Raw genomic sequence first — 27,675 nt, forward strand, 5'->3', positions numbered from 1 at the left:
GATGCAGGTGATCCAGAAGATGTGGGTTTGATCCCTGGAAGAGGAAATGGCAACCTGCTCCAGTATTCTTGCCTGAAAAATCCCACAGACAGAGGACCCTAGTAGGCTACAGTCCAAAGGGCTGCAAAGAGTTGGACACAACCGAGTGACTAAGTCCATGCACACACCACTTAGGATACACTCTCAAAATATTCAAAGGCACTATATCTATAATTATAAATAAATAGATCTATTTTTTATATTATAATGTCATTAATTTGATATTGATAGGTCCAGTTGTTTCCATTTGTCTTACGTTTGGAGGCAAAGTGTGATCTTTAGAACAGCTGCTTCACTGTTACTTGTGGGCTTATTACAAATGCAGACTTTTGGGCCCCATCTCAGAACTTTGAAATCAGAGACTTTGGGAATCAGGCTCTGAAGCTTATTTTTATGTACACTAAAATCTGAGAACCACTGATCTGTTGATAACCCTTCTTATTAGGTTTTTTTTTTTTTCCAAATATAATACATTTGTATATATATTAACAATCTCTTTTCTTATCTAAATGTTAGTAGGGTATATGTACTGTTCTGTATCTTGCCATCGGAAAAATACACTTTGCATATAAGTCATTTAGTGTTTTTTTTTAACCAGGATTTTTTGATGGTAGAGTCCTAGAACTGAATTTGCTATGTAGATTGCTAGTAATTTATTTTTTAAGATATTGTCAAATTTCTTTTACTAGGAGCTGTATTCTCTTCAGCTGTTTCCTGAAATAACCTTCCCAGCAGAATATGTTGTCAGATTTTTGGATGTTTGACAATCAGATATATGAAGAGTTGTAGCTCATTGGTTTTCATTTACATTTCCCTGAATAAGAGCAGTTTGAGCATCTTTGTGTACATTTAAGTGCCATTTTCATTTCTTCTTTTGTGAATGTCTGCTCATATATTTTGGCACGTTCCTATCAGATTGTAGTTTTGTTTCTTCTCAGTTTGTAGGAATGATGAATATATTAAGATTATTAACATTTTAAAGCAAATATTTTTCTCGGTTCATCATTTATCGTTTAGCTTCATGTTGTTTTTGTGTCACGCCAGTATTTTAAGGGAAACTGACTTAATTAGATTGATCAATATTTTATCTCATAGGTTTTAGTTTTTGAATTAGTAAGTTATCTTCAGATCTGATTATAAGGCAACTTTCCCGTGTTTTATTTTTGTGTGTTTTTAGTTTATACATTTAAATTTTGATCATTTGGAACGTATTCCAGTATGAAGTACTGACCTGATTTTATTTAAGTCTCATTTCAGTTCAGTTCAGTTGCTCAGTCATGTCCGACTCTTTGCGACCCCATGAACCACAGCATGCCAGGCCTCCCTGTCCATCACCAACTCCTGGAGTCCACCCAAACCATGTCCAAAGAGTCGGTGATGCCATCCAACCATCTCATCCTCTGTCATCCCCTTCTTCTCCTGCCCTCAATCTTTCCCACCATCAGGGTCTTTTCAAATGAGTCAGCTCTTCACATCAGGTGGCCAAAGGATTGGAGTTTCAGCTTCAACATCAGTCCTACCAATGAACACCCAAGGCTAATCTCCTTTAGGATGGACTGGTTGGATCTCCTTGCAGTCCAAGGGACTCTCAAGAGTCTTCTCCAACACCACAGTTCAAAAGCATCAATTCTTCGGTGCTCAGCTTTCTTTATAGTTCAACTCTCACATCCATACATGACCACTGGAAAAACCTCTAGTTGTCTTATTAACTATAATAACCTTTTCCCTCAGTAATCTGAAATAGTCCCTATTGCTAGGTTTTGCTCTTTTCCCCCCAGTTCATTCTTGACATTTGTCAATTCTCATTTTTCTATCCTTCCATATTTTTTGCTGTACAACTTCTGCCAATAAAGAATTTTGCAGTTCTTTTATTCTCTCAATCAGAAAACTCTTTATGGAGTTACCCCTTACCAAGCTAACAGCAAGTGCATAGAGTGGTTGATTCTCCTCACTGTTTTATCAAAGCTGAATCTAGGGATTGTTTAGGGTTTGAAGATGGTGGGGGGTTTGGCTCTGGGCCCAGGATGCTTGACATCTTCGTTGTGGCTCCTCTGGATTCAGGATACTCCTGTTAAGAATTAGCTCAGTTTAGGCACTTTGCTTTGGGTGGCCTTAGAGGTGTTTCTTAGAGCATTCCGCTCCAGTGGCTAAGAATCTTACTAAAACCTTTGTGTCACACCACAGCACAGCTCAACAAGGCATCACATAGCATTTGGAGATGCTTCACTCCACAGACTTCATCCCTTTGTCTGCCTCAGACTCAAGACAGGAGGGATTAAATCCACACCTTTCTCTCAGATTTGGCCATTTTCACTTTTGTTGCCCGTCTCTTGCCTTCTTACCACATTTGCCCCTCTCTGAGAACATTAGCTTCATAATTTCCAGTGCAATAGAAACACATTTTTGTTCTTTTGTGTGAGTGTTTTAAAGGGTATTTTATATCTTTAGGCCTTTAGAAACATATTGTCTTCCCTTTTATGGGAAGGGGATTAGAGCTTGGAAAAGTAGATGCAAGCTCTATTTAACACTTTACTAACACACTCTGTGATGTGGTTTTTCACTCATTTATGCTTACCTTATTTTAATATAAATAGTTAATGAACCTAATTGTTGAAGGATATATTTGGGTGAAGGACACAATAAATGGTATGATAATTAAAATATAAAAAATAGGACTTCCTCATTGGCTCAGTGGTAAAGAATATGCAGTGGTAAAGAATACACCTACAGTGCAGGAGCCACAGAGATGTGGGTTTGATCCCTGGGTCAGAAAGATCCCCTGGACGAAGGAGTGGCAACTCACTCCAGTATTCTTGCCTGGAGAACTCCATGGACAGAGGAGCCTGGCGGGCTACAGTCATGGGATCACAAAGAATTGGACACGACTGAGAGACTAACATTTCCACTTTCATAATAAAAATAATTATTTTGCAACTTTTAAACCAAAGGTGCTTGCCAGTTTGGTCCTACAAGAAAGCAGACATCAAGATCAGTGTAGAGATGCATTGGAGGAAATGCCTTGAAGGATAAAGGAGGGGTGAGCTTTCATACTGCACAGGTGTTACACCTGTGAAAGAGCAAAGGAAGGGGAAGATTGGATAGGAAGATACTCAGATTTCAGTGCAGTTGTGAAACACTCTTGGCTGAGTTTATGGGAAATACCCAAGCAGATATTTCCTGTTAAAGGAATCTTGCATGAGGAAGTAATGGTTCTGTATCTCCGTCATGCACAGTCCTTGGCAGGGGAGAAGCCAAGGGCAACATTAATCATGAATCCAGTGAAGGAGGTGGTGCATTGCAGGGTGTGGCAGCTGGAGGCTGTCAATCAGCTATGCTCCCTTGCAGCAGGTGCTCTTGAAGGGACATGTGACTATCTCCATGGCTGCCTTGATGTCTACTTGAGATACTGAGCCAGTTTCAAAGAAATATTTCTGCTGTGAATTTCTTATTTTAAAGCAGTTTGACAAAGTCTCCTTCATGAGGGGGAGAAGAATCCTAACATTAAATAATGGACAACTTTTTGTTGTTGGATATTCCTAAAATGTCTACTAAGAATTTAAATATTATTTTAATTTAGAGAATGTGAAAGGAAGTAAAAATAAGATTTTATTATTTACCACTGTAATAATCATAGGATGTCTAAACATACCATTAGATAATGCTGTTCCTTTAGTCCTGTCATTTTTTAAAGGTAAACATCGCTGACTCAGTGGACATGAGTTTGAGTAAACTCAAGGAAATGGTGAAAGACAGGGAAGCCTGGTGTGCTGCAATTCATGGGGTCGCAGAGTCGGACACGACTTAGTGACTGAACAACAACGAAGTTGTTTACATATTAGCACTTAGTGAAGAGACCAAAATTGCTAGCTGGATATACCTATTTCTGATCAGTTTGTCCTTTAGACCCTTTTGATTTTGATCTGCAACCAATTTGTTTTCAACTGAATCACTTGCTTCCAAAAGGACTAGAGAAACTCCTGGCCTGGAAATTGGAATCAGATCATCTGTGGTCTAATTCTTCTTTGTTACCATGTAGCTGTGTGACCTTGTGGAAATTACTTTACCCCCTTGGGCTTTAGTTTCTCAATCTGTGAAATGAGTTTATTAGATTAGATAATCTCCAGGCTTCATCTAGGGTATGAAATTTTGTGGTTGAAGGTGGAGGTTACAGTTAAAATGTTTCTGTATTTATTATCAAAAGTGAAAAGCTGTATTTAGGATATGTGTGGACAGCACATATATAGGAAAACACAATTTAAAGAAATCTTCCGGGTTGAAATGAGAGATTACTTTCCACAAGATAAACTTTAATAGAGTGGATTTTTTTTGTTTTTTAAAAGTAAATTGTTTAAGATAGTTTTAGATTTACAGAATTGCTGCGAAGATAGTACAGAGTGCTTATTTATTTTTGCTTTACAGAATTTTTGAAATATTGGTGAAAATCAATGCTGAGTGGGTGGTATTAGTGATGAAAGGGGGCAGGGAAGGAGCCAGTGGGGTGGATGGTAGAGAGGCTGGACTTTACATTTTATGTGAAAAGGATTTAGGCATATTCTGTGATGTGATCCTGATATATGTGACTTTCCAAAAAAGAAAAAAAAAAAAAAACCAACCCTAATAAATGCTCAACTATTAATACAGTAACAGAGACTCATCATCCAGAATAAGGGAAGCAACAGTCATACTCTAACTTAGCTATATCTTATCTGAAGTTCTGGGTTTTGTTTTCAAAGGGACACTGAAATATTTGTAGGTGATCCAAAGAAGAGGGAGCAGGATGATGAGAGATACGGAAATTATGTAAGAGACGAGACTGAATGAGCTGGAGAGGTTTGGTATGAACAAGAGAGGACTTAGCAGGGATCTGCAACCAATTAACATTGTTTTTACTTTTGACGACCAATTACTTTTTAAATTAAATTTATTTTCAAAATTAGGTAAACTATTCATATAATTAAAAAATTAAAAATGATGTAAAACATATGTAGTGCATCTACTCTTACTTCTATTCCTCCCTCTCCCCATCCTGTTCAGGTATGATTTTTTTGTTACTTTTTTTGAATCCTTTCATTGTTTCTTTAGGCAATACCAGTAAATGCACATATACAAGGGAATCAAACTTTACATGTTATTTTGCACCTTGATTTTTTTTTTTCTTGCTTGATAATATATTTTGGAACTCTTTTTGTATCTGTATAAATAAGGTAACTTGTTTGTTTTAAATAGCTACATAGAATTTCTTTCTGTGAAAGCATTATAGTTTACTTGATCCATCCTGAAGATGAATGCTTGAGTTCTTGCCTATATTTTGTTTTTACACTGTTGTTGTTCTTGAAAAATAAGAAAAATGAAGAGTGATGTTTATTCGTCATCTCAAATGCTTGCAGGCATATCTGTAGGATAAATGCTCCTGTGCAGAGTCCCTGGGTCAAAACTTAACTCTGCATTTTTAATTTTTTACTTGAACATGCAAATTTATTTTAAAGTCACATAAATAGAAAACACAAATGAAACCCTTCATAACCAGATGTTTTTCTTAAGCCCAAAGTTCAGATTTTCTCAATTTTCTTCCTTTTTTTTTAAAATTAGAGGATAATTACTTTACAATATTGTTGTAGTTTTTACCATACATCAACATGAATCAGCCATAGTTATACATATGTCTCTTCCCTCTTGAACCCTGCTCCCTTTTCCCACCCCATCCCACCCCTCTAGATTGTCAGAGAGCACTGGCTTTGGGTTCCCTGCGTAATACAGCAAACTCTCACTGGTTATCTATTTAACATATGGCAATGTTTCAATGCTCTTCTCTCAAATCATTCCACCCTCTCCTTCCCTCACTGTGTTGAAAAGTCTGCTCTTTATGTCTGTTTCCTATGCTGCCCTGCAAGTTGGTTTGCAAGAGTTGGGCACGGTTTAGCAACTAAACCACCAATATATGGTATTTGTCTTTTTCTTCTGACTTTGTAAATCTATACAGCCACTATGGAGAGCAGTGTGGAGATTCCATAGAAAACTTGTAATAAAACTACCATTTGTGCATGTGTGCTCACTCACTTCAGTCATGTCTGACTCTTTGTGACCCTAAGGACTGTAGACCACCAGGCTCCTCTGTCCATGGGATTCTCCAGGCAAGAATACTGGAGTGGGTTGCCATTTCCTACTCCGGGGGATCTTCCTGACCCAGGGATCAAACCCATGTCTCTTTACATCTCCTGAATTGCAGGTGGATTCTTTACCACTGAGCAACCAGGAAAGCCCATAAAACTGCTGTATGACCCAGCAATCCCACTACTGGGCATATACCGTGAGGAAACCATAATTGAAAAAGACATATGTATCCTAATGTTCATTGCAGCACTGTTTACAATAGCTAGGACATGGAAGCAACCTAGATATCCATTGGCAGATGAATGGATAAGGAAGTCGTGGTACATATACACAATGGAATATTACTCAGCTATGAAAAAGAGTGCATTGGAGTCAGTTCTAATGAGGTGAATGAACCTAGAGCCTGTTATACAGAGTACATTTTTAATTTTGAAAGATAATGCCTAATTTCTCTCCGTAGGATTGTCCCTATTTACATACACAGCCTTACTCACAGAGTCTGTGCTCAAACTTTTGGATTTTGCCCATCTGTGAGGTAAGAAATGGCATTTAAATGCAGGCTGAGTTTGCATGCATTTCTTTATGAATGCAGTTGAGTGTCTTTTCACATGTTGAAGTACCTTTGTCCCACTGTGAACTATTCTGACCAGCTATTCTGTTCAATTGTGTAGCTGTGTTAGTGCTGACCCCTCACCCTCCCTATGAGCCAAAAACTGCTTCTGTGAGCACCTGTGATACCCTGGCTGCAGGCTTTCTCTTTGGCCATGGTGGCACGTACAGTGAGCATATGGGAAAACGTCAGAAGAGCCAGAAAGTTAGTGCCTAGAAGCTGCTTCTCTCATTTGGTAATAAACAGGAATTTGGTGTAGAACTGCCCCCCCCCACCCCGATTTTCCTTTCCTCTGGATGAGGATAACAGGTATGACACTGTTTCCCAGTGGAGTTGGACCTGCTGTGGTAACTGACTTGAGGACCCAAACTTTATTCCTTCCCTGCTCTGTCTGCGTCCCTACTCTAAGCCCCATACTTAATGATTCCATTTCCAGAATAAACTACACATTTGCATTAGAATCCATGCCTCAGAATTGGCTTCTGGGTTGTGGCTTGAACCCAAGTCAAGCCAGGTTGTGAGACCTATCTCTGAGTGCTTCTCAAAGTGGGGCCTGCAGATGGTTTGTGGTCTATTTGTCACCTGTCTGATAAAGTCAGAAATTGAGCTTGAAAGTTTAGAAACTTCTATAGAAATTCGATGTTGCTGTGATATTTAAGTGTGGTGATTTTGCGTTTTACACACACAAACACACACACACAAATGTCTGTGATGAATTGAAAAAAAAATAAAAACACTGTAGGACTTCCCTGGTGGTCCAGTGGTTAGGAATCTGCCTGCCAATTGCAGGCAGGGGACATGAGTTCAATGCCTTGTTGGGGAAGATTCCACATGCCTTGCAGCAAGTAAGCCCCTGTGTCACAACTACTGAAACCTATGTGCCTTAGAGCCCGTGCTTCACAACAAGAGAAGCCACCCATCACAGTGAGATGCCCGCACACTGCAATGAAGCGTAGCCCTTGCTCACCGCAATCAGAGAAAGCCTGCAGACAGCAGTGAAGACCCAGCACAGCCAAAAATAAATATATACGTTAATAAATAAATAAATGCAGTAAAACACTGCATAGGTGAAAAAGGCACAACTTTAAATGACTGCCCTGAGACCAGTGGATGGAAGAGCAGTTAGGACAATTTTGGTTTGGTATGAGAGAGTTTTCTACTTGCCCTGTGTACCTAAGAATGGAAAGATTTCCTATTGGTGGCAGTCAGTACGCTTATCTTGAGACGAGTTAAGCCTGCTTGGCTGGCTGGACAGTTGAGACTCTAAAGAATCCTTGAGTTTGAGGGCAGACCTTTCGTCTTAACAGATTTTGCTTCTCTGCCTTAATGAAACTTGAACAGTAATTCTCTTACTCTTTCATCTCTTTCTGTGAAAGAAAAGATTAGTAAAAGTGAAACCAATATATGAGTTGTATCCCTTAATACATAGCTAATGCATGCTGATTCTCTAAAAATCCTAAGAGAGAGTTTAATTATAGTTAGTCCTGTTCTGATTGTTTTGATGCATTGTGAGTTCCCTTCTAACAGCCCTTCATATTTACAAAACCGAGAAACTGGCAACTTTAGGTAGTGAGACTGAATCTTGTTTTCTTTAGCACTAAGATTTCTCAACTAGTCTTAAAATACGAAGTGAGAAGTGTTATGAAATTTCTGGGGCGTGTCACTGGATCTCAAGAACATAAGTCCTTTCACACAAAGCATGAAGATGAAACCAAACAGAAAACATTTGCCTTTCATCTTCTGTAGAGCTGTATTTTCATTGGCTGCTCCTCTGAGTCCTCAGGTCAGGGGTTTTTGCCTACCTACACCTGAACTACCTAGTACCTACCACCAGCAGTCTTTCTGCTGCTTAAAAAAGCCTGTGTTCAGACTGTGGTGGGCACATTAAAGTGGTGCTTACAACAGAGCTGTGTTCAATGCTGAAACCAAGGGATCACAGGTCCCTACAACCTTAAATGGCATCCTAATTTCAACAATAGGCAAATATGGAGTGCTAAGGATGGGGCAGTCAGGAATTTTTAAGGCTCCCATTAAAAACATTAAAAAAAAAATGTTGCCAGTGGTTCAGTCTACTCAGCCTAATATATGGATCCTCAGGCATATTTTGGAGGAGCACATGAGGGTCCTCCATTGTACTATGCTGTGAAAGGTGGTGGTCCTGGACTCAGATGGCCTTGATTCAAATCCCATGTTTGCCTCTTTCTAGGCAAGGCATTCAGTGTTTATGAGGCTCAGTTTCTTCTGGAAAATGGCAATAATAAGAGTATTTTAGACAGTTGTTAATGAGGGTGAAATAAGGTACTGCATGTCAAGTGCTTGGTGTTTGGTCATAATATCATACAGTCAACATCATTAAAAGCCTTCCAAGATTCCTTCCTAGCAGGAAACAGGTAGAACCTATGTGAACTGGAGGAGTCAGCTGTATTTGGATAGTCAAACTGGCTTGATGGTTTGGGGATGGAGTGACATTGGAAGGGACGATAGGAGGAAACTGGCTGGGCTAAGGCAGGGTGCAGGACCCTGCTGGTCTGTGCTCCCCTTTACTCCAACTTTCATTGCTTTCCCCTTCACCCCTGATCCTTCTCCCCCCTCAGTTGGATCGATTTCTTGTTTCTTCTTGTCTGAGAGCTCAGGGCTTTGCTGTAAACTTCAGAAAGGTAATGCAGAGAAGGGTGCCTTACTCCCCTTCTCCTGAATGCTACTGATGAAGCTTTGGAAGACTGGAGGGTTTTTCCACATTGTGATCTTAACTCACTGTAGCAAAGTAGAGGAGGAGCAATCATATAAGGAGATTTTTTTGGTGTGTGTGTATTAAACAGGTAGTGGTGTGGACAGTCGTGATGGAGAATGGAAATTGCAAGCTCTGTGTGCAGCAACTTGACTGCCATTCCACCTTGATTTGGGGAGGAGGTCCAGAACCTTTTGAGCTGCTAGTGATCAAATTCATTATATTTGCATTCATTGTTATCATGACTCTTCTCTGATCCTTGAACTGGAAACACATGGAGAGCTCTTGAATGCAACTTCTTGTTAAAGTAGCTTTCTAATAGGGACTTTGTTCTGTCTACTTCTAGCTTACTCAAGGTTGCTGACCCTTTCTTTATTTATCTGTTTTCACTTTGCTTTTGAAAGAAAGGAAACACCCATCAGGGCTGCAGTTGTTCAGTTGTCCAAGGCATTTCATGTCTGGTCCCACAACTTAAAATTCAACTTGAAATCAGTCTACCCATTAAGGCAGTTGCCCTGTCTGGGTGGCGTCCACCTGAGAGAAGGAAGAAAGGCCTTTTTTTTTCTTCCACAAAAGTCCAGTGTGGGATAGTTTGACCCCTACCTGTTTGACCTGCTAATGCTTTTTCCCTCTCTGAGGGTAAAAACTGAAACATGCAGGATGTTGGAATACGGCATGTGCCAAGTGTAGGCATGTGTCACATGAAGCTGCAAATCCACTAATGTGCTTCCCAACCCCTGTACTTCCTCTCCTTTTCCTTATCCCTGAAAGGAACTATTTTTAGTTCCAGATGCTAGAACTACTGTGATCCAAAACCTTCAAGTCTCTTTCTTTGGAATGCAGATGAGTCAACACCAGAATGATTAAACAGCTAGAAAGACTTTTAAAACAATGTTTAATGAGCACACATTTCCAAAAGCAGTCATCCCTTAACATGGGGAATATATACAAAAATAAAAGGTCTATCATATAATAAAAATGTTCCTAGAATACAGGAAACGTATAAAGAGTGAGGAAGTTTAGTCTGACTTTTTTAATGTAGAAGAATAGTTTGGAACAGTTAAAAGGAATATAGTTCACACAACACACCTATTTCTGTTTCAAATTCTTTTCCACCTTAAGGAAACGGGGAATCAGCTGTTAGGATGGGCACATTGGTTTGATGGCTTGGGAATGGATGTTGGGAGGGGGTGAAAGGAGGGAACTGACTTCTCTGGTCAGCTGGTGGGGCTTGGAGCCTTGTGGATGAGGCTGAGGGTCATGCCCAGCAATGCATTGTGATGCCAAAACCACCAGGGGTGCTCTGGAATGTCTGGCTTCCTGGATGCCTTTTGTGAAGTACCCAAGAAGAACATTTTTACTAGGTTATAAAAACAGAATCCTTTTTACTGTAGGTAAGCTTTTTTTTTTTTTAAAGCTGGAGTGGGTTGCCATGTTAAATCCCAGGGGATCTCCCTGACCCAGGGACTGAACCCACATCTTTTATGTCTCCTGCACTGCAGGCAGATTCTTTACCCATTGAGCCACCTGGGAAGTCCCTTGTTTAACCTAAGAGTGGCATTTTCTAGTCTTAGTAATGAATCAGATAGCCAGTAAAAATATTACTCTTTTCCAAAAAAGGCACATGGTTAACCCCAAACGTTTCCTTTAGATTAGCCTGGATAGTACTTAACCTTTTAGATAACCAATTCTCTATCCAAAAGGCAGTGGCCAACCCTAGAACACTTGGGTATTTTGCATAAAGTGGAATGAATGAGTAGTGATAGTTGCCCTGTCTTTCTCACTGATGCCCTGGGGTCTTCACCACACAGCACAGCTCTGCTCAAAGTCTCAAGCTTTTCTGAATCCTTGAGTAGATCAAGGATAAATTAATGGAACAAGTATTCTGGGTGTCTTCTCATTAACACTAGCTGAAATTAAACAAACAAACAAAATCTGTAAGGGTATAATGGGAAAGATTGAAGGCGGGAGGAGAAGGGGACAACTGAGAATAAGATGGTTGGATGGCATCACCGTCTTATTGGGGATGAGTTTGAGTAAGCTCTGGGAGTTGGTGATGGACAGGGAAGCCTGGTGTGCTGCAGTCCATGGGGTCACAAAGAGTCAGACATGACTGAGCAACTGAACTGAACTGAACTGAAGGGTATAATGCAACCAACATCTTCATATGGTGCCAATGGTATTAACTTCAAAAATAATTTGGCAATTACATTCAATGTTTTTTAATTTTTAATCACAATTCTTCACAAGTATTCTGAAGAAGTAACTTAAAAATACACACTAAAGTTATAAGTGCTAAGATAGCCTCTGAAATGTTGTTTTAGTAAAAAATGGATATAACTTAAATGTTGAATTAGAGCAGTGGTAAAATAAATGCATATTTGATGTAATATCATGAAGCCACTGATTCAATACATATAGCATGTAAGTAAGCAAACAAAGCCACAGTATATTAAGTGAAAAAGGAAGGATACACAATTGAATATACAGTCTAGGTAGAACTATTTTCAAAAAGTTTTATAGAAAAATATTCTGGATTATGGGTGATGTTTTAATATATTGTAATCATTTTGTATAATGTCATATAGAATATATGATAGTGAAAGTAAAAAGTAAAAGAAATGGCCTATGTGAGGCAGGCAGAAAATTGTCAAATCCAAAGCTTTTGGTTATTTCGGCTTGTGGAAAGGTCATACATAAGGCTCCTGTCAGCTCCATATGTGAGCCAGGAAGGCTAATCCTGCTGAAGGTCATCTTGGAAATGGCATCATTATCACAAAAAAGCATAGAGAAGCATCCTGACTTCCAGCTAGGACTTGAGAAAGAACCAAGTCTCCTATTACAAACTGCTGCTCACACCTCTCCTGCCTAAGACTTCAAAATTCTCTCTCATCTGTGTTTTGGTCCAATTTACACTTCATTATTCATTTAATTTCACTGCTTAAATTTATAACAAACTATGACAAATTATAGAAGCTACTTTTTTATACTAGCAATTCATTTCATAGATGATTAATATTGAACAAATTTGGAATATGTTATTTACAAAGCATAGCACAAAACCTAAATAATAGTAAACCTGATGTAGTACAAACTTTATAAAATTTATTTAATTTTTTAAAAACTTTTTGCACAAGGGCTTTTATCAACTCTTCTTCACTTATGGTACATTGAGAAAATCCAAGTGGATATCCCTCATTTTTAACTCAATCTTTTTTATACTTATTCCTTTGTGGAGGAATGATCTTATGACAACTGTATAAGTTTGCATATATCCAGTCCATGATTATTTCTAATCTATTGTGAAATTTTTATTGTTTTATAAAATAATTCCCCATACTACCTATCCAGGTTGGTAAAAAAAAATATCAAAAAGCACACATAACTACAGAATTTACCATGGCAATATTTATAATCACCTGCACTTCCAAAAACCAGAATAAAAATCTCATTCCTTTTGCTTCCTTGGCCCTCTTTTTCAGACCAATCTAATAAAGCCCTTATCAGCAGCCACCATCTTAGTATTTTCTCTTTCACTCTACTTAGCCCTTGAACCAGAGAAGGAAACTGCATGTACTTCCCCTGGATTTTGCAAGACATTAGGTCATGTATGTTGCCCCCAGCAAAGAAGCTTCTTATTGTGAAACCACAAAGCTAATGGCAATTCAGCCCCCCACCTCCAGTAAAAGGAGAGGCAGAGACCAGCAGTGACTCAGCATGGACCTGAGATTAAAACGGTGTCCCATTTCTCAAAGTCAGGCATGATTTCTTCCTCTGTTCACAAACTTCAGCCCATGGTGGGAGAAAAATACTTTCTTCACTGCACTAGTTCTTCTTCTCTAAACATGCAACACCGTAGTTAAGAAGTCCAGGTGAATTGAACTTTGCTTTAAATATCTGTTTTTCCGTTCAATGCCGATTCTGAGTATTTTGGGTTCCTTTCCCAACCCTGGCGGATCCGCATAAGGGTCTTGTCTATACATGGCAGGATGAGGATGAACTTGATTACCAGCACTGTGCAAGGGATGATCAGCGCAATCACGTAGGCTGAAGGGAGATACCACACAAGGTTCGAAGGGTTGAGGAATCTCTTCCCACCATACACCAAGGTGTGGGCTGTGCACAAGATCAGGGTCAAATAACCCAGTTTGGACTATAAACAAGAAACAAAAACATGTACATTAACACTGTTTACATTTTCATGTGAAATACTGTGAGTCAGTGAAGGGTATTCGTAAAAGCCACAAACCTTTGAAAACCGTAGTATTTAGAACACTGCCAAGAACTGAAAAAACATTAACTCTCCTTCAGGATGATCACTGTATCATTAAAAAAAAAGAAAAGACGGCTTACAAATGACCTGGTGGTTTCATCTTAACCTAACTGGATGAGAAAGGTTCCCAGGAATAGATTCTTTTGCATTTGAATAAGTAATGTACCTTCTTTTTCAAGGGTAACACTCTTTTCTGGACCATCTTTTCTGGAGGCCAGAGATGAAGAGAACACAGTATGTCTTCAAGAAATACCACATTAGTGTATGTTGCTGACAGATACTAGCTGAATTATATCGCAGTAAACAGCAGTTAGCAAACTTTACTTTTTGTTGGTTGTTTGTTTAGGCCTACATACAAAGCCCAGTGTTTATTTCTGTCTTGAATAAAGGTATAAACATGAGAAAATGTTGACTGCATTTGGTCCCTGGGATAAACTGTAAGACTTTTGAATTCAAACAGTTCTATAAAGTGCAATTCTGACTTCTGTTACTAATGGTCTATTCTGTTATACTAGTTCTCAAGGAATATGCCTCAGAATCACCCAGAGGGCTTGTGAAAACAAACCAACCGCTGGGCCTTACTGATCTTGGAGGATCTCAGATGACCTCAGCCTACGTGACTTGAAGCTGGGCTTCAGTTCCCAGCCAGAGACTGAGGACAGGTTGAGGTGGTGAGAGCACCAAATCCTAGCCATTAGACCAGTGGTCAGTGACAAGACCCTGATTCTTTGGTTTTGCGGAAAAGAATTCCCACAAAGACAGAAAGTATTGAAGCAAGCAGTGTTTATTGGGAGGAAAAGAGTATAGTATGTGTGGGTAGACACATGGGCAGGCTCAGAGAGAGAGAGAGTTGCTGAGTCACCCTTTCGTGGCAGTTTGAATTACTTTTATGGGTCATTTCTTCTGGGTTTCCTTTGGCCAATCATTTTGATTTGTTTGGTCCTGAGGCCATATTTGGTATATCTCAGGATCCTTTCATGTGTGGAAGCTCATCTCTTGGCCAAGATGGAGTCCAGTGAATAGTGAAGAGGCTCATGGGTAGTTGACAGCACTTACTATGAGGTGTCACCCCCTCCCTTTTTTACCTCCAAGAAGCCTTTCTGTGCATGTGTCACTGGGGAGGTCTCCTTAACTTCAAGAACGAGGAATTGTGTTTTTTTTTAAATTTGGTATCTGGGCAGGGCACAGCCTCCTCCATCATCCTGCTTTTATGGAGTTTCTCCTATTATGGGGTTTTCATCCACAGGGGAGAAATTGTTCAACCTGGGGCCCATCTAACTCCTGCCTCAATACCTCCAGAGTTTCTGATTCAGTTTGGTAGGGGTGGGGCATGAGGATTTGTATCTAACATGATCCCAGGCAATAATGCTGCTACTGGTGGTCCAGGTGCCACACTTTGAAGACCTCTGGTCTACAAGATTAGTTACTAACTGCCTTTAATGACATATCTGGTGGTTGATGTGTCTAAACACTGATTTTCTATCTTACAGACCAGCACTGAATCTGGTATGATGACAGGCTAGCATAGAAAGTTTTATACCCATAAGTCCACATTCTAAAGCTGATTTTCAGAAATAGAAATTTTGTGTTTGGGTTTCTTTCCACCTTGAGCCTAGTATATCTCCATACACAGGGTTCAATAGTAGTTGATGCTTTTCACTCTGTACTCTTAGCTGTGTCTCTGGGAGTGGTCAGGAATCTTGTCCTGCTAGGAAATCAAATCATTATGGAATCTGCCTTTGGATTCCAGAGTTTAGCTTTTATAATCTGAACTTGTTTCAGTTGCTATTTTTATGTGATTGCTAGGGAACTGATGGAGCAAAATGAAAATTTATGCGGGTATGAGAGAAAAATCAGAATATTTGTAAACTCAGAATCATTTTTCACTAAGAAGTAGATTAAATCATGAAGTCCTTTTACCTGGACAAATCGGAACTCTCTCCAGTTGACTGTGTTGCTAACTGATGGCAAGGAAGTGATTCCCAAGAGGACAAACAGGAAAAATCCGAGCATTCCCAAAGCGACATATGAATCACTGAGCCAGGAGGTAGTGGTACTAAATGGATTTTCTTTCTTGGTTATTGCCTAAAATAGTTAGAAGCAATTTTTTAAAATTTCATTTTTTACAAATTTCCCAAAATTTTAAGGTGATGAAAAAATACCTCTGCATCGTTTCTTTGCTAAATGCAAGTTGTATAACATTTCTAAAGAGTCAATGAAAATAATTACACTTAGAAAAATACATCTAGATATTATGCTTTTTGATAGAAAAAGTAATTGGTTCAATTAGGACTTTACTATGATGGTTGACTCCAGAAATTGTATAGAGAATTTTAATTGACCCTGTAAATCCTAAAACAAGATAAACATTTACTTAAACCTTCTTTACCATATGGCTTCTTGTTCCCCAAGCAAAAATTGATGTTCTGAAATGATTACATCAGGGTTCTGTTTTCCTGCTTTATATGCTGATTATTCACACACATGAAGTTTGAATTCTTTTCTGTGTTTTTTTTTTTTTTGTAATGTAGCTTCAGGTCTGTTGTAACACATCTTGAGAGAAATCTGGCCCCTGTAACATGAGTATTACCCAAGGACATACTATGTATTTGTTATGGAAATAATGTAGAGAAATCCCACAGACACACCATCAATGAGTTATTGACTAATAAACTTTGAGACTGCAGTAGGATTGATCAAAACCAATTATTTCCAAACCAGAACTGATGTATAAGACTTTCTCTGGGACTGCTTTAAGACTCTCCAAGCTGATTTTCTCTGAATATTTTGACTGTGCAGAATATAGTTTTTGACATTTGCTCAGAATTGTTTAGTTTTCCAGTCATTGAGGATGGCATCCCACAAGATAAACATTAATGGAGTTATAAACACCCTTTTGTAAATTTGTTTACATTCCTCTGATTCATGTTTGGACATGAAGCCCCTTCACTTATAAGGTGGTTGGTTTTGACTTCCAAAAGAAAGTATCATACATAATAATAGAAACTTTAAATTTTGGCTTGCATTTATTGAAGTAACTCAAGAGCTCTCACATCTATGTACCAGTGAATCCTGAGAATACAGATATGGATCCAAGTGAACCTGGGAATCTAACTTTGACTCTTCAATAGTTATATGAGATTTCAACAGGATTTGTTAAAAAACCAAAGTAAAACAATAAACTCCCCAAGACAAACATGACTGTCTAATTGTAGCTGCTTAAAAAAATAAAGATGTTTAGAAGAGTGATTTTCTGTAATTATGAAATGGAATGTGATGTAGCAAGATTGTTCTTTGGTTTAAAAATAGGAGAATACCAGTGAGTAGAGATTTACCTGGGTAACGGTTCTGTTGTTCAATGTCCATCGTACATAATAACGAATAGGGATCACAAGTGTGTAGAGGACATGAAGGAAGGCAAATCCCAGCGCTATCAAGCCAAGCTGTTTTCTGCAAAGCATCCAGTGGTCAAGCCAGTCGGGGAATCGGCGGTATTTTGTACCTCGGTACAGCTGCAGAATGGCAGCAATAACACCAGGGAGGTAAACCAAGGCGAGCAGTGTGAGTGCTGCTATTGGAAAGACACGATTTGGAATAGAAATAGGCAGACGGAATGTCCTGTCTCTTTTTTCATGAACATAAGGGTAGATTACTTCTCTTATTACACAGTAGAAAAAGAAGAAGACACACAGAACAGCAGACAAATAGAAGGGGAACTTCCACATTGGAAATAGTTGGAGCGGGTAGTTTTCAATTTCATTGGCTGCCACGAGAGATCCTTTATCCAATGGAGTAAGTCCAAGACTACGAACGACATCCATCACTCTTTGCTTGGCTTTGCTGTCATTTCCACAGATCAACACCTGGGTTAAAACAATTAAATTTGTATTTATTCTTTCTTTATTAATGGAGGATGGTGTTATATAGTAGTTAACTTCTTCTGAAATAAGGCTGTAGAGTGAACATATTTAATGAGATAATGGTTTAGACTTGCACGTGTACGTTGGATAGTTAAGTACCAGGATTTTAAGTTGAGAGTGGCTTTAGGCATAGTGCATTGATAGGATTAGACTTGGTTTTCTGCAGTGCAGACAACTTGAGTTCTCTTCTGTATTTGTGGGTGCCATATCACTTACGGATTGCTTTTAATCTTGATGAGTAAATGGAACCCATTTCATACAAAGTAACGGGAGTGGAAAGGATATCCATCAACAATTTAGTGGTGTTATTTTCTAGTACTGACAGGAGGCCTCTAGAGGTTGACACCATTGGGTTCTATCAAGCTAAAAGCTCAGGGTATAGATAATGGAAATAAATCACTACAATTGGTTACCCTACTTCGTCAAACCTCAGAAAGCTATTCATGGCACATATTAGCAAAATTAAATATTTTCTTTTGGAATTATGTTTTGGAATCTTTGAGGTAAGTGCATAGTAAGACATTTACTTTTTAAAGATGAAGTGTAGATCTATCTTGTAATCTTACCTGCCGACTTGCATCCAGTGCCCCTGACTGGAGAGCCCAGGCTGAGATGGTGTTAAATGCTTTTACCACGTGAGTTCCCGGCACCAACTGGGCAAGGTACTCTGCGTTTGACTCTGGATACTGATTGATTTTGAGGTTGTTGCTGACGTCGACCAATATTTTCCCATTGAGAACCTCGGTTAATTCTGTGAGAAAATCGTAATGTTCCCTGTGTATTGCTATGATTATAATGTCAGATTTCTGGGCTGCATCAGAGTAGCTCATGACCTCTGCACCATTGGGCAGCAGGCTGGACATCCGGGGGGTTCGACTTCCGAAAACAATAGAATAACCACACTGGAGCATTTTAAGTCCCAGTGATCTTCCAAAATCTCCAGTTCCAAAAATACATATAGTCTCTTGCTTTTCTGAAGAATGCATAGTGAGAGGAAATGCATCTGTAGAAATTTTCTCCATAACTGAAAGATAATCAAATACCCAAACAAAATATGAATGTTTTGGTAAAAAGGAATGAAAATTATATCAAGGAAACAGTGATTGAGTGATGTCTGAATCTTCTGATGAATTATCTCAAGCACATTCCCTACAAAGTTTGGAAGGAGTAAAAACTGTCTCATATATTCTCATATGTCTTATTTAACAAAATCTTGTATTGGATAAAGAAATGCAGTGAAAACCTAAGACATTTACCAGTTGCAGTCTTAAACTGTGGCCGTGTATCGCAATGATACTGCATTATTGAATACTTACAGTTCCCAAAGTTCTCAAGAGCAAAATCTGACAAAGAATGCACTAATATGGAAATTATAGACCAACTTATTTACGTTTACAGATGCAAAATCCCAAATTAACTAACAGTATCTGGTAGTCTGTTAAGAGACAGTGCACTTGGATGAGATAGGATTATTCTAAAAATGTAAAGATTAGTTCTATAAATTCAATATGAGAAGATCTATTAATAGAATACATCATATTAGAAGATTAAAGAGAAAAATATGACCATATTTATGTATGCTAAGTGGACCTACTTTAAAATTTGACAGTTTTTCTTTATTTTTATTTAAAAAGGAACAAATAGATATTTCCTTAACATACAAAGTATCTTTCTCAACCTGAAATCTAGTTTCATACTTTAAAGAGAATTACTAGAAATATTCCTAATAAAGTCATAAACCAGATAAATATATATATATCCTACATTATTGTTTGGATTCTAGCTAACACAATTATACTGGAGAAAGAAATTAGAGGTACAGAAATTCAAAAGGGTTTGTAGACAATCAAACTGTAATCTTGGAAAACTCAAAAGTCAATTGAAAAAGTGCTGTACACCTAAAAGCAATTCAATATCTTGTCTGGGCATTCAATTAATATCAATACTCTTCTCATATGAGAAAAACAAACCAGTTTGAAGATTTAATAGAAGAAAAGGCCCTATTTTTGGCTGCAACAAAATAGAGATAGTATTTAAGAATGAATTTAAGATACAGGGTATATATCAGGAAGATCCCCTGGAGAATGAAATGGCAATCCACTCCAACGTTCTTGTCTGGGAAATCCCATGGACAGAGGAGCCTGGTGGGCTAGAGTCCGTGGGGTCAGAAAGAGTCAGAGATGACTTGGCAACTGAGCATGCACACGCACAAGATATGTACCAGATCCAAATGAAGAAAAATTTAAAATTCCCCTAAGACTCAGAAGATTCATGTAAATGGAAATGTACAGCATGTCTCTGGGTGGGTAGCCTCAGCTTCACAAAAATGTCAGTTTTCTCTGGTTTAATCTATACATTCTGAAAAGTGGGCTAGTTCTATTCTAATAAATAGAGGACCAGTTCTATTAAATATTTAAATATTTTAAATATAAAATATCATGCTGCTGTCACAGGAGTAACAAATTTTCAGTGGAATAGAGTAAAAAAAAAAAATCAGAAATGAACCTAAATTTATATGATAATGATGAGCATCTCAAATTGATGTAGAAAAGATGGCTTATTCAGTAGCTAATATTATGACAACTAAATAAGCAATTGGAAGAAAAAGTTTAATCTATACTCACACTTTTCCCCAAGGTAAATTTAAAATATATTAAGGCTTGAAATGTATTTTTTTTTTTAAAAGAAATGAACCTATAATAGAACTGGAAGAGGCCATGGAAGATTATTTTATAACCTTAGAAGGGAAAGGTTATAAACTTTATGACTTCAATATAGCAAAAGATTTCTTGAGGGAGGGAGCTAAGATGGTGGAGGAATAGGACGGGAAGACCACTTTCTCCCCCACAAATTCATCAAAAGAACATTTGAGCGCAGAGCAAACTACACAAAACAACTTCTGATCACTAGCAGAGGACATCAGGCACCCAGAAAAGCAGCCCATTGTCTTCGAAAGGAGGTAGGACAAAATATAAAAGATAAAAAGAGAAACAAAAGAGTTAGGGACAGAGGTCCGTCCCGGGAAGGGAGACTTAATAGAGAAAGTTTCCAAACAACAGGAAAACCTCTCACTGGCGGGTCTGGGGGAAGATTTCGAATCTCGGAGGGCAACCTAACTGGGAGGAAAAATAAATAAAACCCACAGATTACATGCCTAAAAGCAACTCCCAGCAGAAAAGTACCCCAGACGCTCGCATCCGCCACCAGCAAGTGGGGGCTGAACGGACAGGAGTGGGCAGCATGGCTTAGGGTAAGGACCAGGCCTGAATGCCCTGAGGGCATTCTGAGGGAGCTAACCTGAGATAGCAACTTAAACTGTGGAATAGCAAGAGAGAGAGAATTAACCTGTGAGAAGCCCTAAACTAAGGCACTGCAGGCCCGTTCACAGAACAAAAGACTGAGCAATAACAGAGAAGAGCTAGCAGGTTGCAGACTGGCCCATCCCCCGCCGGAGGTAGGGGGGAGGCGGGCTGCCAGCCAGAGCCAGAAAGAGGCAAACTCGGTGCCAGAGACAGCATCTCCTACCAAACTGCCAACAGACTTCCCGTTTCTAACCAAAGACTTCCTGAGATTCTGGATGGTTGACATCTGCTGGGAGGGTTGCAGCCAGAGATCAGCTCCCCAGAAGAGACACAAGGCGCGCCTGACCAGCCCAGGAAACTGAGGCAGGGATGGGGAGGGGATAAGGCACTCTGCACCTGGCGAGTGCTCATCAAGCTCCTGATTGCTTGAGCTGCTCCGATGGGGAAGGCACAAAACGCAGGCCCAACCGAGTCTGGGCCTTTGTGCAGTACCCAAAAATCTGAACCTGAGCGGCTTAGGCCTGGGAAGTGCACGCAACTCAGGGCCCACTCCCTATAGAGCAGCCTGGAGCCTGAGCAGTGTAAAGGGGGGAAGTGCACACACTGCAAGCGGGGCAAACCCAGCATGGCCGGAACACTGCAAATGCTCCCCACACAACCCAGTGACATTTGTCTGCAGCGCCCCTCCCTCCCCACAGCACGACTGAACAAGCGAACCTAAACAAGAGACCACCTCCGCCCACTTGTGTCAGGGCGGAAATTAGACTCTGTAGAGACCTGCAAACAGAAGCCAAATAAACAAAGGGAACCGTTTTAGAAGTGACAGGTGCAACAGATTAAAAATCCCTGTAGTTAACACCGACTACACTGGAAGGGGCCTATAGATATTGAGAATTATAAGCTGGAAAAAGGAACTATCTGAAATTGAACTGAACCCACACTGCCCGCAATAGCTCCAGAGAAATTCCTAGATATATTTTCACTACTATTATTATTTTTTTAATTAAAAACATTTTTTTTTCATTTTTAAAAAATCCTCTATTACTCCTTAATTTTCATTTTTATAACCCACTATAACCTTGCAAAAAAAAAAGGACCCTATTTTTAAAGCAAACTTCATATATATTTCTTAAATTTTTTTTAATATTGTGTTTTTAAGGGTCTAACCTCTACTCTAGATTTTTAATCTTTGTTTTTCAGTATTTGATATCAATTTTGGACATTTAAGAATCCAATCTTCAGTACCCATTGTTACTCAGGAGTGTGGTTACTGGTTTGATTACTCTCTCCCCCTTTTGACTCTCCTTTTTCTCCCCCAAATCACCTCTATTTCCTCCCCCCCCTTCTCTTCTCAATCCAATTCTGTGAATCTCTGTGGGTGTTCTGGGCCACAGAGAACACTTAGGGAACAGAGTACTGCCTAGATCTGTCTCTCTCCTCTTGAGTCCCCCTTTTTCTCCTCCTGCTCACCTCTATCTCTTACCCCCCTCTCCCATTCTTCATGTAACTCTGTGAACCACTCTGGGTGTCCCTCACTGTGGAGAATCTTTTCACCATTAACCTAGAAGTTTTATTATCAATGCTGTAAGGATGGAGAAGCCTTGAGGCTAATGAAAGAATAAGACTGAAATCCGGAGGCAGGAGACTTAAGCCCAAAACATGAGAACACCAGAGAATTCCTGAATACAGGTAACATTAATTAATCAGAGTTCATCCAAAAGCCTCCATATCTACACTGAAACCACCCACCACACAAGAGCCAGTAAGTCCCAGAGCAAGATATACCACACAAATTCTCCAGCAATGCAGGAACATAGCCCTGAGCGTCAATATACAGGCTGCCCAAAGCCACACCAAACCCATAGATCCATCTCAAAACTCACTACTGGACACTCCATTGCATTCTGGAGAGAAGAAACCCAACTCCACCCACCAGAACACCGATGCAAGCTTCCCTAACCAGGAAACCTTGACAAGCCAATCGTCCAACCCCACCCACTGAGAGAAACCTCCACCATAAAAAGGAACCACAGACTACCAGATACAGAAAGGCCACCCCAAACACAGCAATCTAAATAAGATGAAAAGGCAGCAAAATACCCAGCAGGTAAAGGAACATGAAAAATGCCCACCAAGCCAAACAAAAGAGGAGGAGATAGGGAATCTACCTGAAAAAGAATTTAGAATAATGATAATAAAAATGATCCAAAATCTTGAAAAAAAAAAATGGAATTACAGATAAATAGCCTGGAGACAAGGATTGAGAAGATGCAAGAAATGTTTAACAAGGACCTAGAAGAAATAAAAAAGAATCAATTAAAAATGAATAATGCAATAAATGAGATAAAAAACACTCTGGAGGGAACCAACAGTAGAATAACGGAGGTAGAAGGTAGGGTAAGTGAGGTAGAAGATAAAATGGTGGAAATAAATGAAGCAGAGAGGAAAAAAAGAAAAAAGGATCAAAAGAAAAAAGGACAACCTCAGGGACCTCTGGGACAATGTGAAATGCCCCAACATTTGAATCATAGGAGTCCCAGAAGAAGAAGATAAAAAGAAAGGCCATGAGAAAATACTCTAGGAGATAGTAGCTGAAAACTTCCCCAAAATGGGGAAGGAAAGAGTCACACAAGTCCAAGAAACCCAGAGAGTCCCAAACAGGGTAAACCCAAGGCGAAACACCCCAAGACACATATTAATCAAATTAACAAAGATCAAACACAAAGAACAAATATTAAAAGCAGCAAGGGAGAAACAATGCGTAACACACAAGGGGATTCCCATAAGGATAACAGCTGATCTTTCAATAGAAACTCTTCAGGCCAGAAGAGGATGGCAGGACATACTTAAAGTAATGAAAGAGAATAACCTACAACCCAGATTACTGTATCCAGCGAGGATCTCATTCAGATATGAAGGAGAATTCAAAAGCTTTACAGACAAGCAAAAGCTGAGAGAATTCAGCACCACCAAACCACCTCTTCAACAAATGCTAAAGGATCTTCTCTAGATAGGAAACACAGAAATGTTGTATAAATGCGAACCCAAAACAACAAATGGCAATGGGACCATACTTATTAATAATTACCTGAAATAATGGGTTGAATGCCCCAAGCAAAAGACAAAGACTGGCTGAATGGATACAAAAGCAAGACCCTGATATATGCTGTCTACAAGAGACCCACCTCAAAACAAGGGACACATACAGACTGAAAGTGAAGGGCTGGAAAAAAATATTTCACGCAAACAGAGACCAAAAGAAAGCAGGAGTCACAATACTCATATCAGATAAAATAGACTTTAAAATAAAGGCTGTGAAAAGAGACAAAGAAGGACACTACATAATGATCAAAGAATCAATCCAAGAAGAAGATATAACAATTATAAATATATATGTACCCAACATAGGAGCACCACAATATGTAAGGCGAATGCTAATAAGTATGAAAGGGGAAATTAACAATAATACAATAATAGTGGGAGACTTTAATACCCCACTCACACATATGGATAGATAAACTAAACAGAAAATTCACAAGGAAACACAAACTTTAAATGACACAATGGACCAGCTAGACCTAATTGATATCTATAGGAAATTTCACCCCAAAACAATCAATTTCACCTTTTTCTCAAGTGCACATGGAACCTTCTCCAGAATAGATCACATCCTGGGCCATAAATCTAGCCTTGGTAAATTCAAAAGAATTGAAATCATTCCAGTCATCTTTTCTGACCACAATGCAGTAAGATTAGATCTCAATAACAGGAAAAAAAAAAAAAAAACTATTAGAAATTCAAACATATGGAGGCTAAATGACACGCTTCTGAATAACCAACAAATCATAGAAGAAATCAAAAAAGAAATCAAAATATGCATAGAAACAAATGAAAATGAAAACACAACAACCCAAAACCTATGGGACACTGTAAAAGGGGAAGGCTCATAGCAATACAGGCTTACCTCAAGAAACAAGAAAAAAAGTCAAATAAATAAGCTAACTCTACACCTAAAGCAACTAGAGAAGGAAGAAATGAAGAACCCCAGTGTTAGTAGAAGGAAAGAAATCTTAAAAATTAGGGCAGAAATAATTGCAAAAGATACAAAAGGGACCATAGCAAAAATCAACAAAGCTAAAAGCTGGTTTTTCAAAAAGATAAATAAAATTGACAAACCATTAGCCAGACTCATCAAGAAACAAAGAGAGAAAAACCAAATCAACAAAATTAGAAATGAAAATGGAGAGATCACAACAGACAACACAGAAATACAAAAGATCATAAGAGACTATTACCGGCAGCTATATGCCAAAAAGTGGACAACTTGGAAGAAATGGACAAATGCTTAGAAAAGTATAACTTTCCAAAACTGAACCAGGAAGAAATAGAAAGAAATAGAAGAAATCTTAACAGACCCATCACAAGCACGGAAATCGAAACTGTAATCTGAAATCTTCCAGCAAACAAAAGCCCAGGACTAGATGGCTTAACAGCTGAATTCTACCAAAAATTTAGAGAAGAGCTAACACTTATCTTACTCAAACTCTTCCAGAAAATTGCAGAAGATCAACTTCCAAACTCATTCTATGAGGCCACCATCACCCTAATACCAAAACCAGACAAAGATGTCACAAAAAAAAAAAAAAAAAGAAAAAGAAAAAGAAAACTACAGGCCAATATCATTGATGAACATAGATGCAAAAATCCTTAACAATATTCTAGCAAACAGTATCCAACAACATATTAAAAAGATCATACATCATGACCAAGTGGGCTTTATCCCAAGGAATGCAAGGATTCTTTAATATCTGCAGATCAGTCAATGTAATACACCACATTAACAAATTGAAAGATAAAAACCATATGATTATCTCAATAGATACAGAAAAAAGCCTTTGACAAAATTCAACATCCATTTATGATTAAAAAACTCTCCAGAAAGCAGGAATAGAAGGAACATACCTCAACATAATAAAAGCTATATATGACAAAACCACAGCAAACATTATCTTCAATGGTGAAAAATTGAAAGCATTTCCCCTAAAGTCAAGAACAAGACAAGGGTGCCCACTCTTACCACTACTATTCAACATAGTTTTGGAAGTGTTGGCCACAGCAATCAGAGCAGAAAAAGAAATAAAAGACATCCAGATAGGAAAAGAAGAAGTGAAACTCTCACTGTTTGCAGATGACATGATCCTCTACATAGAAAACCCTAAAGACTCTACCAGAAAATTACTAGAGCTAATCAATGAATATAGTATATTTGCAGGATATAAAATTAACACACAGAAATCCCTTGCATTCCTATACACTAACAATGAGAAAACAGAAAGAGAAATTAAGGAAACAATACCATTCACCATTGCAGCAAAAAGAATAAAATACTTAGGAGTATATCTACCTGAAGAAACAAAAGACCTATACATAGAAAACTATAAAACACTGATGAAAGAAATCAAAGAGTACACAAATAGATGGAGAAATATACCGTGTTCATGGATTGGAAGAATCAATATTGTGAAAATGACTATACTACGCAAAGCAATCTATAGATTCATATGCAATCCCTATCAAGCTACCAATGATATTTTTCATAGAACTAGAAAAAATAATTTCACAATTTCTATGGAAATACAAAAAAAAAAAAAAAAAACCAAAAAAACCTCGAATAGCCAAAGCACTCTCGAGAAAGAAGAAAGGAACTGGAGGAATCAACCTGCATGACTTCAGGCTCTACTACAAAGCCACAGTCATCAAGAGAGTATGGTACTGGCACAAAGACAGAAATATAGATCAATGGAACAAAATAGAAAGCCCAGAGATAAATCCATGTACCTACAGACACCTTATCTTCAACAAAGGAGGCAAGAATATACAATGGAAAAAAGACAACCTCTTTAGCAAGTGGTGCTGGGGAAACTGGTCAACCACTAGTAAAAGAATGAAACTAGAACACTTTCTAACACCATACACAAAAATAAACTCAAAATGGATTAAAGATCTAAATGTAAGACCAGAGACTATAAAACTCCTAGAGGAGAACATAGGCAAAACACTCTCCGACATAAATCACAGCAAGGTCCTCTATGACCCACCTCCCAGAATATTGGAAATAAAAGCAAAAATAAACAAATGGGACCTAATTAAACTTAAAAGCTTCTGCACAACAAAGGAAACTATAAGCAAGGTGAAAAGAGAGCCTTCAGAATGGGAGAAAATAATAACAAACGAAGCAACAGACAAAGGATTAATCTCAAAAATACACAAGCAACTTCTGCGGCTCAATTCCAGAAAAATAAATGACCCAATCAAAAAATGGACCAAAGATCTAAACAGACATTTCTCCAAAGAAGACATACAGATGGCTAACAAACACATGAAAAGATGCTCAACATCACTCATTATCAGAGAAATGCAAATCAAAACCACAATGAGGTACCATTACACGCCAGTCAGAATGGCTGCTATCCAAAAGTCTACAAGCAATAAATGCTGGAGAGGGTGTGGAGAAAAGGGAACCCTCTTACGCTGTTGGTGGGAATGCAAACTAGTACAGCCACTATGGAGAACAGTGTGGAGATTCCTTAAAAAACTGGAAATAGAATTGCCATATGACCCAGCAATCCCACTCCTGGGCATGCACACCAAGGAAACCAGATCTGAAAGAGACACGTGTACCCCAATGTTCA

At 38.6% G+C, this 27,675-nt stretch overlaps 1 protein-coding gene across 1 annotated transcript in view; it reads right to left on the reverse strand.

The window, feature by feature from the left end:
- Window positions 1–12,610: 12,610 nt before the first annotated feature.
- Window positions 12,611–27,675, reverse strand: part of STEAP4 (STEAP4 metalloreductase) — a 29,853-nt gene continuing 14,788 nt past the window's right edge. Inside the window, exons 2-5 of the mRNA XM_043872263.1 lie at window positions 18,248–18,705; window positions 17,097–17,624; window positions 15,682–15,846; window positions 12,611–13,641 (exon numbers count right to left, since the gene is read on the reverse strand). Of these exons, the coding sequence (XP_043728198.1) occupies window positions 13,378–13,641; window positions 15,682–15,846; window positions 17,097–17,624; window positions 18,248–18,703 (1,413 nt within the window). The 5' untranslated portion in view covers window positions 18,704–18,705 and the 3' untranslated portion in view covers window positions 12,611–13,377. The remainder of the gene's footprint in view (window positions 13,642–15,681; window positions 15,847–17,096; window positions 17,625–18,247; window positions 18,706–27,675) is intronic.

The sequence above is a fragment of the Cervus elaphus genome, chromosome 18, assembly GCF_910594005.1.
Source record: "Cervus elaphus chromosome 18, mCerEla1.1, whole genome shotgun sequence".
NCBI classification, from domain to species: Eukaryota; Metazoa; Chordata; class Mammalia; order Artiodactyla; family Cervidae; genus Cervus; species Cervus elaphus.